Source organism: Trachemys scripta, chromosome 8 (genome assembly GCF_013100865.1).
Source record: "Trachemys scripta elegans isolate TJP31775 chromosome 8, CAS_Tse_1.0, whole genome shotgun sequence".
Taxonomy (NCBI): Eukaryota; Metazoa; Chordata; order Testudines; family Emydidae; genus Trachemys; species Trachemys scripta.
The window spans coordinates 51,537,719-51,553,828 of NC_048305.1; the positions used below are offsets into that span (position 1 = coordinate 51,537,719).

General features: G+C 44.3%; 1 protein-coding gene across 5 annotated transcripts in view; it reads left to right on the forward strand.

Moving 5' to 3' along the window:
* Window positions 1-16,110, forward strand: part of RALGPS2 (Ral GEF with PH domain and SH3 binding motif 2) — a 297,768-nt gene that overhangs the window by 118,898 nt on the left and 162,760 nt on the right. For all 5 annotated transcript variants that reach the window (XR_004646742.1, XM_034778255.1, XM_034778258.1 and 2 more), the window contains one exon: window positions 8,615-8,707. Coding sequence is in view for 4 of the 5 variants with exons in the window: in XM_034778255.1 (XP_034634146.1) it covers window positions 8,615-8,707 (93 nt within the window). In the remaining variant the exon portion in view is untranslated. The remainder of the gene's footprint in view (window positions 1-8,614; window positions 8,708-16,110) is intronic.

Sequence of the window (16,110 nt, forward strand, 5' to 3'; positions counted from 1 at the left end):
CCCTCCACCGTGGTTCCCATTTGTGGACTGTTTCTCTTAATGTTCTGTGACACGAAGTGGAAAATACATTAGACCAGTGAGTACTAATAATAATCCAGAAACGATTTTCAATCCTATTCCACTCCATCATTGTTGTTCATTATTTACATTACCGTAGCAGTACTAATGCACCAGGACCCTATTGTGCTAAGGACTACAGAAACAGAATGAAAAGAGAGTCCCTGCCTCTAAAGTGTTTATAATCTAAGTCGAAGACAGTAACAACAGATGGAGGAGTGGAAGGAAACAGTGACACAGTATTCATCAGCATGAAGGCAGTGGCCTAATCATTGTCAAGCTTTTTTGTTGGCATCATAACAAAGGAGAGTTTTCTTTAAGAGGGATTTGAATGAGGGAAATGAGGTAGCTTTGCAGATGGTTTATGGGGAGCTCCTCCCAAGCATGAGGGGTAGCATGGGAGAAAGCACAATGATGCTAATTTGAAAAATCTAACAAGTGGGTGACGGACACTGACATAGTTGCCTGGTCAGAGGAAGGGGCTGACACTTCAACAGTGAATGGGAGATGGTATGTAGGGTGGAGAGGGCCTTAAAAGTGAGAACAAACAGTTCATATTTAATGTGATCGAGAAGGTGGAGCCTGTGGAGGGATGCAAAGAGAGAGTTACCATGAGCAAAGCAGTGGGCAAGGAGAATGATCTTTGCAGCAAGATTCTGAATGGATATGAGGGAGGCAAAATTACATTTATCAGGGCCAGAGAAAGATACTGTAGTAATCAAGATGAGAACCAGGACAAGAAATTTTGCTGTGTGGACTGACTAGGATAGGCTGTATCTTAGAGATGTCTTGCAGAAAGAATGTAGAAAATATAGATATATCTTGATGTGAGGACATAGAGACATCAGAGTCGAAGATGACACCCATGTTACAGGCCTGAGTGACAGGCAGAATGGTGGTGGTGTCCACAGTGATCAAGAAAAGAGGTAGGGGAGAGGCCTTGTGGGCAGAAAGATTAAGAGCGCCATTTGACTTATGTTGAGCTTGACTGACAGGCAGACCTCCATGAGGAAATAGCAGAACGTGATGCCAAGATTTTAGCTTGGGTAGAAGGAGACAGGTCTGTAGTAAAGAGCACTCCATGTTCCCTGCCTTTTCTTCGTGCCTTTTCAGTGATCTTGTTCACAAGAAAGCTATTGTGATCCTAGGATGTGTAAACAGAGAAATTTTGAGTAGGGTTAGAGAGGTTTGGAGCTCTATATTTGGCACTGGTGGAACTGCTGCTGGAAAACGATGTCCAGTTTTGGTGCCCATAATTCAAGAAAGATGTTGATAAATTGTAAAGGGTTCAGAGAAGAGCGCTGAGAATGATTAAAGGATTAGAAAACATGCCTTTATAGCAGGGGTGGGCAACCTATGGCACGCGTGCCAAAGGTGGCACGTGAGCTGATTTTCAGTGGCACTCACACTGCCCGGGTCTTGGCCACTGGTCTGGGGGGCTCTGCATTTTAATTTGATTTTAAATGAAGCTTCTTAAACATTTTAAAAACCTTATTTACTTTACATACAACAATAGTTTAGTTATATATTGTAGACTTATAGAAAGAGACCTTCTAAAAATGTTACAATGTATAAATTAGAGTGAATAAATGAAGACTCGGCACACCACTTCTCAAAGGTTGCCGACCCCTGCTTTATAGTGATATAGTCCCAAAGAGCTCAAACTATTTAGCTTAACAAAGAGAAGATTAAGGAGTGACTTGATTAGTCTGTAAGTATCTAAATGGGAAACAAATATTTAATAATGGACTCTTCTGTCCAGCAGAGAAAAGTATAACAGGGTTCAATGTCTGGAAATAAAAGCTAGACAAATTCAGACTAGAAATAAGGTGTACATTTTTAACAATGATGGTAATTAACCACTGGAATAATTTACCAATGATCATGGTGGATTCTCCATCATTGACAATTTTCAGATCAAGATTGGATGCTTTTCTAAAAGATCTGTTCTAGAAATTTTTGGGGAAGTTCTATGGCCTGTATCGTACAGGTCAGACTAGATGGTCATAATGCTCTCTTCTGGCCTTTGACTCCATGACCCTAACCTCCCCTGCTAGGAAGTGCAATTTAGGTAAAGATACTGGCCAATTAACTATTTAGCTGAAACTCAGACCACTTTTAGGGGAATGTTAGGGTGCGGACACATTGCCAGTTTGTCCTTATGAACCATCACATAATGTGGATCAGCCCTCTTAGCTCACTATCTCGTGTTCCTGAAGTGTTTGCCATCAGAAACACTGTCTCCTGGAAAAAGAGTTTGGAGAATATTCTGAAAGAGGTTAGTGTGGTGGTCTTGTAGGTTATGAGCACCAAGTTCTGTCTCTCAAAGATGGAGGTTCAACAACCAGCCAAAAAATGTTTCTGAATTTCTTCAGTGTGGTATATGCAATGACTAAAGGAGTGATTTTTACAAAGGCACAAAAGACAAGTAAGCACCAGCTGCCATTTGTGCTTTTGAAAATCTCTGCTAAATGTCCCTGTACTGGGGAGCAGTGAGTTGAAAAAACGGAGGGGAACTTCAGCTGTAGTCAGTCACCCTAGAGTTCTTGAGACTTAATCAGTTTGGCTGACTCAGGAGCTACACCTTTCTTCCATTTCAGAAAGTAACTTTATCTTGTACAAGCTTTGGAGATCTCTAGCGGGATCTGATGAACCTCTTCAGAGTAGGCTGTGCATGAAATTGGAAAAGTATCATAATCTCAAGTGCTAGACTCAAGTCCTGTTGACCTGACTCTCTTGGGATCAAAAGGTCCTGAAGAATTGAGGCTAGAATTTTCAAAGGCGCCTACGGGAGTTAAGCGTCTAGCTCCTATTTCAATTTCAATGGGGACTGGGCACATGAGTCCTTTAGGTGCCTTTGAAAATCCCAGCCTGAAAGTATTATCAAAGTTTAATTCCAGAAGATCCAAATACCAAAATACCAAGTTGGAATTATCAATATTTACATAAGTTTTATCCTGTTATCTTCATTATAACCTCTGGGATCAATAATTTCATAGGAAAATTTAAACAAAAGTTTTGACTCCGGTCCACATAAACCAAGACTCCTGGCACTTCAGAACAGAATTACACTTATTAATTGTAATATAGTAGTTTTATTTGGGGCTTATTGTAATATAGAAGTTTTATTTGGGGCCTTTGCCACCACAGGAATATTGACTTAATAGCAGCATTTTTTAATGTGTGTTCGATTCTGATCATCTGATAAGGTTAGTTTTTCCCCCCAACATTTTCTTGTTTAATCTGTTCTATCTTGTATTTAGCTGTGACATTTAGTATCTTTCCCAGACCTGAAGAATAACTTCGTGTATCTCAAAAGCTTTTCTTTCACCAACAGAAGTTGGTCCAATAAAAGATATTACTTCACCCATCTTTTGTCTCTGTCATGGGACCAATAAGGCTACAACAAAACTGCAAACAATTACCAAAATGTCTGTTTTGCAGTCTAGTTTTTTAGATCACACCTCTTAGGATAAAGGGTTATATTTCTTACGTAGTTTTGTTTTTCCTGAACCCATACTATTAGCTATGATCTCATTAGCTAAGAAGAATCGGGCTTGATTGATATTTGGGTAGGAGACCTCTAAGTTTGTGACAGATTTCACTTACTAATCTACGTGAGGCGTCAGGTGATCAGGCTGAGGCCACAGGATCGTTTGGGAAGGAGATGACGAAACACACCAAGAGTTTAAAATTTAAAGCTTTATTAATAAAATAATAAAATAACAGCGGAGAGTGATGGGTGCTCCCCACGTCACTCAGAGGAAGGAAGAAAGCATTAGTGCTCCAAGCTGTAACCCACTTTCATATACACTTAGTTCTCCTCTTCTCACAGCTGTGGAGCTGTAGATTTCTTGTCTAGCCCATGACTTTGGGCCGGGGCCAGCGTCTTATCTCCACACGGAGCTAGCTGAAGTGCCGAGTTAACCCGTTCTCTGCTCTCTTTCTTCTTTCCCCCTCTTGGCCTCTTGCACCCTGCAAGGAATCTTCCATTCCATATTCACACCTTTGGCTCTCCCCCGAAATGCCTTGCGTTGCTTGCAACCGCGTTAGCAACATACAATGCTGATTTGCCTCCTTATGGGACCCCTGAGGGACGGAGTCCTTGGGCCTGTGACAAGGTAAGCTTAGAGTCCTACAAGAAGCAGTATTTCAGCAGGTGACATTCTAACCCATTAGTCAGCACTTAACCAATGCTTCAGCATGCTGCTGAATATTGGGATAAAGTACTGTTGGAGGTATTTATCTTTTGAATGAGACATAAAATTACAGTTTTAAATTTAACACTTGTGACTAAACACCTGGGGAAGTTTTTGCAAGAGTAGTGGTGTTTGTGCTGGCTGTGTTTATTATTACTATTACTTTCTGCTTACCTTACATTCCTTCTAATTTCTGTTAGATATTGTATTATTCTCTTCTTGTAACACTGTTTGCATAGTGCTTGTATGGACTATCAGTTATTGAGTTTTACCCAAGAGAAAGCTGCATTTCAGTGGTGGAAGAAGGGTTCTCATTATATATAAACATAATCTTATAAAGTACTTTAGTTTCTCAAACAGCTTAATAGGACTAAATCGGGGGGCCCAGATAATCTTCATCCAAGAATATTAAAGGAACTGGCACATGAAATTGCAAGAATTTTTAATGAATCAGTAAACTCGGGGGTTGTACTGTACGACTGGAGAGGTGCTAACATAGTTCCTATTTTTAAGAAAGGAAAAAAGTGATCCGAGTAACTATAGGCCTGTTAGTTTGACATCTGTAGTATGCAAGGTCTTGGAAAAAAATTTGAAGGAGAAAGTAGTTAAGGACATTGAGGTCAACGGTAATTGCGATAAAATACAACATGGTTTTACAAAAGGTAGATCGTGCCAAACCAACCCGATCTCCTTCTTTGAGAAGGTAACAGATCTTTTAGGCAAAGGAAACGCAGTGGATCTAATTTACCTCGATTTCAGTAAGGCATTCGATATGGTTCCACATGGGGAATTATTAGTTAAATTGGAAAAGATGGGGATCAATATGAAAATTGAAAGGTGGATAAGGAACTGGTTAAAGGGGAGACTACAACGGGTCATACTGAAAGGTGAACTGTCAGGCTGGAAGGAGGTTACTAATGGAGTTCCTCAGGGATCGGTTTTGGGACCAATCTTTTTATTACTGACCTTGGCATAAAAAGTGGGAATGTGCTAATAAAGTTTGCGGATGACACAAAGCTGGGAGGTATTGCTAATGCAGAGAAGGACCGGGATATCATACAGGAAGATCCGGATGACCTTGTAAACTGGAGTAATCATAATAGGATGAAATTTAATAGTGAAAAGTGCAAGGTCATGCATTTAGGGATTAATAACAAGAATTTTGGTTATAAATTGGGAACACATCAGTTGGAAGTAACAGAGGAGAAGGACCTCGGAGTATTGGTTGATCACAGGATGACTATGAGCTGCCAATGTGATATGGCCGTTAAAAAAGCTAATGCGGTCTTGGGATGCATCAGGCGAGGTATTTCCAGTAGAGAGAAGGAGGTGTTAGTACCTTTATACAAGGCACTGGTGAGACCTCATCTGGAATATTGTGTGCCGTTCTGGTCTCCCATGTTTAAGAAGGATGAATTCAAACTGGAACAGGTACAGAGAAGGGCTACTAGGATGATCCGAGGAATGGAAAACCTGTCCTATGAAAGGAGACTCAAAGAGCTTGGCTTGGTTAGCCTAACTGAAAGAAGGCTGAGGGGAGATATGATTGCTCTTTATAAATATATCAGAGGGATAAATATCAGGGAGGGAGAGGAATTATTTAAGCTTAGTACCCATGTGGACACAAGAACAAATGGATATAAACTGGACATTAGGAAGTTTAGACTTGAAATTAGATGAAGGTTTCTAACCATTAGAGGAGTGAAGTTCTGGAACAGCCTTCCAACGGGAGTAGTGGGGGCAAAAGACATATCTGGCTTAAAGACTAAGCTTGATAAGTTTATGGAGGAGATGGTATGATGGGATAGCCTAATTTTGGCAATTAATTGATCTTTGATTATTAGCAGGTAAATATGCCCGATGGTCTGTGATGGGATGTTAGATGGGGTGAGATCTGAGTCACTACAGAGAATTCTTTCCTGGGTGCTGGCTGGTGAGTCTTGCCCACATGCTCAGGGTTTAACTGATCGCCGTATTTGGGGTCGGGAAGGAATTTTCCTCCAGGGCAGATTGGCAGAGGCCCTGGAGGTTTTTCGCCTTCCTCTAAAGCGTGGGGCACGGGTCACTTGCTGGAGGATTCTCTGCACCTTGAGGTCTTTAAACCACGATTTGAGGACCTCAATAAGTGAGGCATAGGTTAGAGGTTTGTTACAGGAGTGGGTGCGTGAGATTCTGTGGCCTGCGTTGTGCAGGAGGTCAGACTAGATGATCATAATGGTCCCTTCTGACCTTAAAGTCTGAGTCTATAAGTCTCTCATCCAGACAGATTCTATTTAGTGACTTATGGTGTTTAAACTCTCTAATTTGCAACAGACAAATATTTTTGTTGGATACATATTTTTGTTTTTGGTTTAAAAATTATTTGTGCTTAATGGCAATAAAAACTTAATTAGCATTACATATGCAATTTTGGATGGGAATCTTTTTCTTTATTGGATAGTGCTAGGAATACATAAAAACATGGGAAAATCAGGAATCTTTATAATAGAACAAACAAATGAATTTCAACTAATCACATACTGTGTAAATCATACTTTCATTTACATAAATGCAAATTTAATTTGAGTTGTATTATTGAACGTTCAGTATAATATTGAAAAGTATTTTGTGTGTGTGTGTGTGTGTGTGTGTGTGTGTTTTTCTTTAAGTGCTCTTTAATGACTGTAAGGTACAAATCATGTGTTGGGTCAGTGTGGAAGAGCACCACCACAGCAGGAGCTACAGTTGTCCCTAAAGTAGTCATGATGCCTTACAGAGCTCTAGGGTGAGCAAATGATATAGTATCTATTTCCCTTTGCACCAGGCCAGCTTGCTGGCTTCCATGCAAGGTGGGCAGCACAGGGTCTTGCCCCATCCTCTTAGCAGAGGCAAGTACTCTTATGATACTGAACTATAAACATGGGGCTGCCTGTATGGAGCACAAGATATGGAGAGTCCCTCCTCATTGCCTTGTGCACGCTTATGGGATTAGGTACCAGTATTGGCCTAAGAATTTTTTTAATATCAAGCATTGTGGGATGATAAAAATTAAGGGTTTGTCCACCCGGGGATCTCAGAAAAATTAGTCCAAATTAACTAAAGGTTTCAATTTAAAGTGGATTAGCTAAACAGCATTAAGACCCCATGTGAATGTTCTTATTTAGAATTAAAGTGGCCTTAATGTGGGTTAGTTTAATTCACTGAATTGAGATAAACTGAATTAAGGCCACTTTAATTCTGATTGACTGTCCCCAGAGGGGTTTAAGGCCATTTAACTAGTCCACTGTAAATTCACACCTTTAGTTAATTAAGACTAATTTTTCTGAGTGTCCCCATGTAGACAAGCCCTAAGTATTGAGACGAAATTGTTCTTTTAACAATGAGACCAAAAGATGTGAAATATTTCTAAAGGTTTGTCTTCGTGGGGGAATAGGTATTGCGGAATAGCTATTCCTCACTAGTTTCCCATGTGGACATTTATTCCACACTAAGAATGCCTTTGTGAGGTTTAACTTAATCAATTTTGGAAGTGTATTAAGCTAAACTGCAAGATATTTTAATGCAGAATTGGTATGTCCACATTTGGAGCTAGTGTGAAATAGCTATTGCACTTTAAAATCACACTTCAGCTTATTCTGCACTTCTCCGTGTAGGGCTTAGAGAACAAAATATGTGAAGTATTTCTAATAGTGTTTCGACTCTATAGGGTTTGAATTCACTAATTTTGCAATGTAGGGAAGACAGTTAATTTGCCAGTATGTTTATCATTTATTGCATTATATATAGGATGGTGTAAGAACGTATAGGGTGGTGTAAGACATTCATATATCCTGAATGTAATAGAAGTAGAGAACTAAAAATAAACAAAACCAAATCTAATAAGGGCTATAAAGACCAAAAAAAGAGACCTATTTCCTAGTTATAGTGAGATCTACTGTATAAGCTTGGAAAATATTTGTACAAATCACTTTTTGGTATGGCTTTTGCTTTTTTAGTTAAAAATGAAAGGATGGGGATTTAAAACAAAAACTTAACTATTAATTTCCACATAAATAGGGAATCTGTTAAAGTGTGTAGTGAGAGAGGTTCACATATGGTGATCATCTGTGCAGAATCACAAAGAATAAAGTTTCCATGAAACTCAGTCCCCTAAAGATAATAGCTACAGTCATCCAAGGATTCACCAGTTATACACTGTAAAGATTTAATTAAGATACCATTTTTACACTGTTCCTACAATATGGTTTGTTTTTTACGTATGAGCCTAAATTGCCTTCTGTATAATCTTAAAATGTTTGATCAGTATTTTTAACCACTGTACATCCATCACTTTACTGCAGTTGGAGTATTTTTTCAGTTGTATGTGTTTTCATCTACAGAAACTTTATGAGCTGAATAACCTGCATGCCCTTATGGCAGTGGTGTCTGGATTGCAAAGTGCCCCCATCTTCAGGCTGACTAAAACTTGGGCGGTAAGTAAGCTCAGTAGGGTAATTTGTGATTTTGTTTATTTCTTCTTGAAAAATAGATTTATTATAACCTTTTGTACCTTGCTTCAAGGATACAATTATTATTAAAGACACTTTTGAGTTCAATTGTACTGCGTACAATGTGTTTCTAGTCATTTAAGTCTCTATTCTCCTCTTGAGCCTTTTTCCATTTTAACATTGAAATATTTTCCTTTGAAAAATTGTTCCCTGCAGACTCTGTTAAATACAATGGTTCCTAATTTGGCCAAATGCTATTTTGTATTAGTTGTTGGAATATTATGAAAGCCAAAGAGAATTGTATTTTAATCATGCAAGAGATCATATTGCTGGAGTTTTTTAGCTATAGAGAATAAATGTCCAAAAATTACTTGTTCAGATCCCATAAGTAATTTTCTTGTTTCTATCACTGATAACTAAATTTGATCTTTTTCAGTGTTTCCAAATATGATATTTCATAGTTGTAGTAAATGTACTGAACAGTATATTTGCATGTCTCTTTTTTAATATCAAAATTTGAAAGTGTGAAGTTCTTTTTGTTTGGCAGTTTTTTCCCTCTGCTACACTATATTTGGCTAAAATAGAAAGTAAGATGATTTTTCTGTACAAGTTTCATTAGTCAGCACAATTTTGGGACTAGCTTTTGCTAATTGCTACTGCAGAGGCAAGAAAATTGTCTGATTTTTGCCATAAATTATGTGCCTGCATAGCCATACAGATGGGCTTCATCCTTTGCAATGTATTCAAACACGGTAAGGTTTAATCAGCAATTGAAATACTTGCGTGTAAGGCATACACATGAATTGACTTGTAAAATGACGGCTGACAGTTCTCAGCGAGGGTATATCGGTGTACAGAACTTTCTCTTCTCCTTTGAGTGATTGCTCATGTGTATTCCACGATAGCTGTGCATGCTCACCACGTGCACCGGTGCTGGAAGTTTTTCCCCTAGTAGTACCCGTAGGGGGGAGCGCCCCCCGCGACCCTTGGAGTGGCACCTGCCTGGCGCGGTATAAGGGGAGCTGCACGCTTCCCCCACTTTCAGTTCCTTCTTGCCACCAGTGAAGGTGTGTCGGAACTGCTCTACTCCAGCTCTGTTCGTTCGATCAACGTTAGCACCTGTAGTTAGTTAGTCAGTGTGCCCGGACCAGGGCATGCCCCATGCCCTGGGGTTTAAGTTGTGCAGCTCTTGCAGGCGTTCTATGCCAAGGAGAGACCCGCATGCAGACACGCTGCTTGGGAAAAACCCATATCAGCAAAAGGTGCAAGATTTGCAAGTCGTTTAAGCCGATATGAATTCAGTCTGTGGGGCTCCCTGCCTAAGTTTGAGGACTCCTTCCAGGAGCGCGATAGGAAGGAGTTTAAAGCACTAGTGGAGGAAGGGACAGTGGCTGCTAGGGTGTCCCTACAGGCAGCCTCAGATGCCACGGACACGGCTGCATGATCAATGGCCTCTACAGTGTCCATGAGACAGGCGTCGTGGCTCCTACTCTCAGTGAGGCGCAGTCTTCCATGCAGGATCTCCTGTTTGATGGGAAAGCTCTGTTTGCGGAGGAAACAGGTACAAGGCTGCATGGCCTGAAAGTCTCTCACACGACCCTTCAGACTCTGGGCCTCTATGTCCCTGCTCCGGCAAAACATAAATTCAAGCCGCAGCAGACTCCCGCCCAGGCCACCCTCCCGAAGTACGAGGCCGCCCATAAGAAGCGGGACTATAAGAGATGCCCTCAGAGGCAGTCTCGGCCTGCCCCCCAGCAAGCAGATGGGGAGAAGGCGTCCACTCGGGGGCACCCTGCCAGTCCCTATCAGGGATCCACCCCCAATAAAGCTTCCCTTCTCTAACCGGTTGTGTGCTTTCCTCCCGGAATGGTTGCGGCTAACCTCGGACCGATGGGTCCTCAACACCATTTCCCGGGGTTACACCCTCCAGTTTACTTCTTCCCCACCCAACCACCCTCTGCCCCCGTTCTTCTTGGGGGACCCCTCACACAAAGTTCTGCTCGAGCTGGAGGTGGGGCAGCTCCTAGGACTAGGAGCGATAGAGGCTGTGCCCAAGGAGTTCATGGGCAAGGGGTATTACTCCTGTTATTTCCTTTCCCGAAGGCCAAAGGGGGGCGCAGGCCCATCCTGGACCTCTGAGGTCTGAACCAGTACGTGGTGAAGCTCAAGTTCCGCATGGTCTCCCTGGCCTCCATCATCCCCTCCCTGGATCCCGGGAACTGGTACGCTGCCCTCGATCTACATGACGTGTACTTCCACATTCACTTATTCGAGGGGCACAGACACTTCCTCAGTTTCATGGTGGGACAGAATCATTACCAATTCACAGTCCTTCCATTTGGTCTGTCTACTGCCCCCAGGGTGTTTACAAAATGCATGTCGGTGGTAGCAGCCTACCTCAGACGGCGGTCTGGATATTCCCCTATCTGGACGATTGGCTTGTCAAGGACACCTCCCGGTCGCAGGTGAGGGATCACATGGCGCTCCTCCTGTCCACATGCACTGCCTTGGGCCTGTTGGTAAACAACATCAAGTCCACATTAGTCCTGGTCCAACGCATAGAGTTTATTGGGGTGCTCCTGGACACAGAATCAGCCAGGGCCTCTCTCCCGCCAGACAGGTTCGAGACCCTGAAAGGTGTCATAGACTCAGTCACAAGGTTCCCGGTGACAACAGCCAGGGTTTGCCTGCAATTCTTGGGTCATGTCGGTGTGCACGTACATGGTCTGTTACACCAGACTCAGGATGAGGCCCTCCAGCTCTGGTTGGCCTCGAAGTTCTCCCAGGCCATGGACAGGATGGACAAGGTCCTCACCGTGCTGGACTCTGATCGCCTCCCTACGATGGTGGTCCGCCCCAAACAACATGCTCCAAGGGGTCCCGTTCAGGGGCAAGGCCCCATCATTGGAGCTGGTGTCTGATGCATCGGACCTGGGTTGGGGGGCTCACGTGGGGAACTTTCAGACCCAAAGTCTGTGGTCGGCTCAAGACCTGACCCTACATATAAACGTCAAGGAGCTCAGGGCAGTGCGGCTGGTGTGTATGGCCTTCCGCTCATACCTAGAGGGCAAGGTAGTCAGAGTTCTCACGGACAACACAGCCTCAATGTTCTATATCAACAGGCAAGGCGGGGCCTGATCCTCTGCCGCGAAGCCCTCAGGCTGTGGGACTTCTGTATAGCCCACGACATCCACCTGCCTGGAAGTCTTCCACGTACTGGGCGCCCGGAACAAGAGGGTGGATCGCTCGAGCAGGGACTTTTCCTCGCAACACGAGTGGTCCCTCCACCTGGAAGTGGCCCACTGGCTCTTCCGAAGGTGGGGAACTCCCCAGGTGGACCTATTTGCAACTCGGCAGAACTGGAGATGTCCCCAGTTCTGCTGGGGGGGTGTGGGAGGCCTGGGTAGGGGCGCTATCGCCGATGCCTTTCTCCTGTCATGGTCAGGCCGGCTTCTTTACGCCTTTCCCCCGTTCCCTCCTAATCAGCAGGGTCCTAGAGAAGATAAAGTCGGACAAGGCCCAGGCAGCATTGGTACGGGACCCTCACGGGCCTGGCGGAAGCTCCACCGATGCTGCTCCGCCTCGACCTGCTCTCTCAGGACCAGGGCAGCCTCCTACACCCCAGCCTAGCGGCTCTTCACCTCACGGTGTGGCTGCTCAGTGGTTAGGTGGAGAGGAACGGACATGCTCGGACCAGGTTCAGCGCAGCCTCCTCAAAAGTAGATGGCCCTCCACTCGCCACGCTTATTTGGCAAAGTGAACCCAATTTTCTAGGTGGGCGGTGGACCAGGGTGACCGCCCCGATCCAGCTTATCCTTAATTACCTCCTCCACCTGAGGACCCAGGGCCTGGCGCCCTCGTTGATCAGGGTGCACTTGGCAGCCATATTGGCCTTCCATCCGCCAGTGCAAGGGCACACGGTATTTTTCCCATGCTATGACTGGCCAGTTCCTTAAGGGTTTGGACCGTCTTTTTCGTATTCTAGACCCCCAGTCCCACAGTGGGACCTAAACCTGGTGTTTGCTCATCTCATGGAGCCCCCGTTTGAACCACTGGCCACGTGCTCCTGGTCTCACCTCTTGTGGAAGGTTGCCTTCCTGATTCCAATCATATTGGCCAGGCGAGTCTTGAGGGCCCTGACCTCCGAGCTGCTGTACATGGTCTTTCATAAGGACAAGGTCCAGCTCCGTCCACACCCCGCATTCCTGCTGAAGGTGGTCTCCGCCTACCACACGGGTCAGGACATTTTTCTACCAGTCCTCTGCCCCAAGCCTCACGCATCCAGTTAGGAGCGCCATCTCCACACACTCAATGTGCGGCAGGCTCTGGCTTTCTACCTCGAGCAGACTAAGCCGTTCAAAAAGTCCTTGCAACTGTTTGTCGCCTCGGCTGAGCGCGCGAGGGGCCAGCCGATTTCCACTCAGAGGCTGTCCAGTTGGATCACTTCGTGCATCCGTTCCTGTTATGAACTGGTTGGTGTTCCCCCGCCACCCATTGTCAGGGCACATTCGACTCAGGCGCAGGCCTCGTCGGCTGCCTTCATGGCCCACGTCCCCATCCAGAACATTTGTAGGGCCACCATGTGGTCTTCGGTTCACACGTTCACCTCGCACTATGCGATCGTCACCCAGACCAGGGATGACGCTGGGTTTGGCAGGGCTGTCCTTCATCCTGGGAACTTGTGAACTTCTACCCACCTCCAACAGATACAACTTGGAATCGCCTATTGTGGAATGCACATGAGCAATCACTCGAAGAAGAAAAGACAGTTACTTTTTCCGTAACTGGTGTTCTTCGAGATGTGTTGCTCATGTCTATTCCACATCCCACTCTCCTTTCCCTCTGTCGGAGTTGTCTGGCAAGAAGGAACTGAGGGTGGGGGGAGCTCACAGCTCCCCTTATACCGTGCCAGGCAGGTGCCACTCCAGGGGTTGCCGGGGGCGCTCCCCCGCTACGGGTACTGCTAGGGGAGAAACTTCCAGCACCTGTCCCCATGGCGCGCACGCACACCTATTGTGGAGTAGACATGAGCAACACATCTCTAAGAACACCAGTTATGGAATAGGTAACTGTCTTATATGACCATTCTCAGCATAGGGAAATCCTAATTAAAGTGGACTGAGCAAGCATTCTGAAAGAATTAGTGGGTTGCAGGACTGAATGCTCTCTAAAGTGAGGCTCTAAATCCTTCCCCACTGCGCTACAGGTAGTCATGTCCGCTGTTGTCTTTGTTCACATAACTGTATCTTTGCCACCAACATGCATGATACTGGAATGGCCTTTTACAAGGTTCTATTGGTCATTTTCACCTCAGTGGCAGAGAAACTTTGGCTGTTTCAACTACAAGGACAATAGGTCAGATTGTTGCAGGTGGTTGGCCTCAGTATAAATACCTTCACAAAGGGAACATACTGACCACACATGTCTGGCCCTGTCTATCTATCACCCACTCTCTGCATTCTATGATGAAAAGGGACTGGAGAGAAATGATTTAATGAAACAAAACCCTAAGATCCATTAAATTGGCTCTTGCTTTTCCTTATGACACTGCCTCTGATGTTGCCACAGTCTCTGTAGATGTCTTCTCTGAATTACTTTAGAAAGCGGATACTTATATTTCAGGACTTCTGATCTGTATCCCACCATAACAAGGCAGTTACATACAGGAACCCTTTGGGTGCCCAATTGACCCACTTTGAAAAAAACACAATTAACTAATGAATAATTTCATCCTGTTCATAACTTCCTGTGTTAGTATTGCTGGTAGTTCTTTCATCCCTTTCATTCTATCAGAGTTAGAAGATGCTTCCCAAACAGTATCCAAAAAGGTCACACAAGAAGTGACTTCTTCACATGACAATGAATCCCTGATAGCCCAGGAGCCTGTCCTTCTAGAAGGAAGACAGTCAGTTCTTCAGGGGAAGGTACACGTTTTTGTAGTTATGTATAGTGCCTAGCACAATGGAGCCTTGAGCCACAGTTGTGACCCCCTGTGCACTACTACAGTTCAAATAATAATGAAAACTTCTCCTTTGAGTGATTGTGCACATACATGTTCCACTGTAGGTGTTTGTGTTCCAGTGCACATAAATTACACACTTTTTGCCATCAGTACCACTAGGTGGCCCATGTGCCCCTGCTCTCCCCAAGTTCTTGGGTCAGGGCATGCAAAGGGTGTGTCCACTGCCTCTCTTTCAGTTCCTTTTCCTGTTGTGAGAGTTGGGGCTTCCATAGTGTTAGCTTCGATTAGCCAGCTTTCAAAAAACTTGTAGTGTATACATTTAGTATATTTAGCATACTATAATTAGTTATAGTTTTTATTAGAACCTGGAGGATTTATTATGGAAAAAATCCCCAGATTTTAAACTGTCATGTGTAGGGCTGATATCCATATCACAAATAGGCACAAGAGCTGTTTGGTTTGTCTATGTGAGGGCCATGTGAGAGACAAATGCCCTATTTGTACTTTCATTCCCCCCCCTCCCCCCCACTGAAAAGCAGAGATACTGTCATCGTAAGATTCACTTCTTGAAGGAGGCAAATGTGACCTGTGTCTGAGCCAGGTCCCGATTGTGATCCAGGAGACTCTGGATTAACTTGGAGTGTCTCTCCAACTACTTCTGAGTCAAAACACAAGTCTGATAGTAAACATTGTTTCCCCCTTCTCTGTCCAGGTCAGAGCATTCTGACTATGACAAGACCTCTAAGTCTCAATCTCTTCTCCCAGAAAGTCATCTGTTAAGTCCTCTGGTACTGGTTAGAAGCTTCACAAATTGAAGTGTTCATCGGTCCCATTTGAGATGGCACCATCAATTCCATCAGAGCCATTGAGACAGATGTCCTCAGCTGTGCCGGTCCTTCTCAGACTGTCCAGTATACTTCAGCTTCACCAACACTGTTGGCATCAATATGATCACGTGGGGAGCTTTCTACTCCCTGGGTATGGGCAGTTAGGGATCTTCTTTGTTTTTCCCTGCCTGACTCTCCTCTGCTGCAGCTGGCTCCAGTATTTGTGCCGACGACGCACTCTGCACTGAAGATATACCCAGCACTGACCTATTAATCGGCTTTTCGGCCACCTAAATATCTTCCCTGGCCCTATTTCTCCATGGTCCTATTTGTCTTGGGCTGCTCCAAGAGACTCTAGACCTCTGTCTCCATTCCCTTTCTAGGAGGAGGTATACTCCTCCCTCAGTACAAGAGGAATCTTCTTAGTATCCTGCAGCCATCCCTCAACCTGCTGTGATGGAATCTATGAAGGAGGAAGAATTACTAGAGGAACCCTTAGATGCTCCTCCCTATATTTCCTCCTCTTCACTGGACAACGTGTTTACTCCAGAGTCAGTGTCTCTTTCTCCCCTCCCTACCTTTCCCTTAAGAGAATTTTG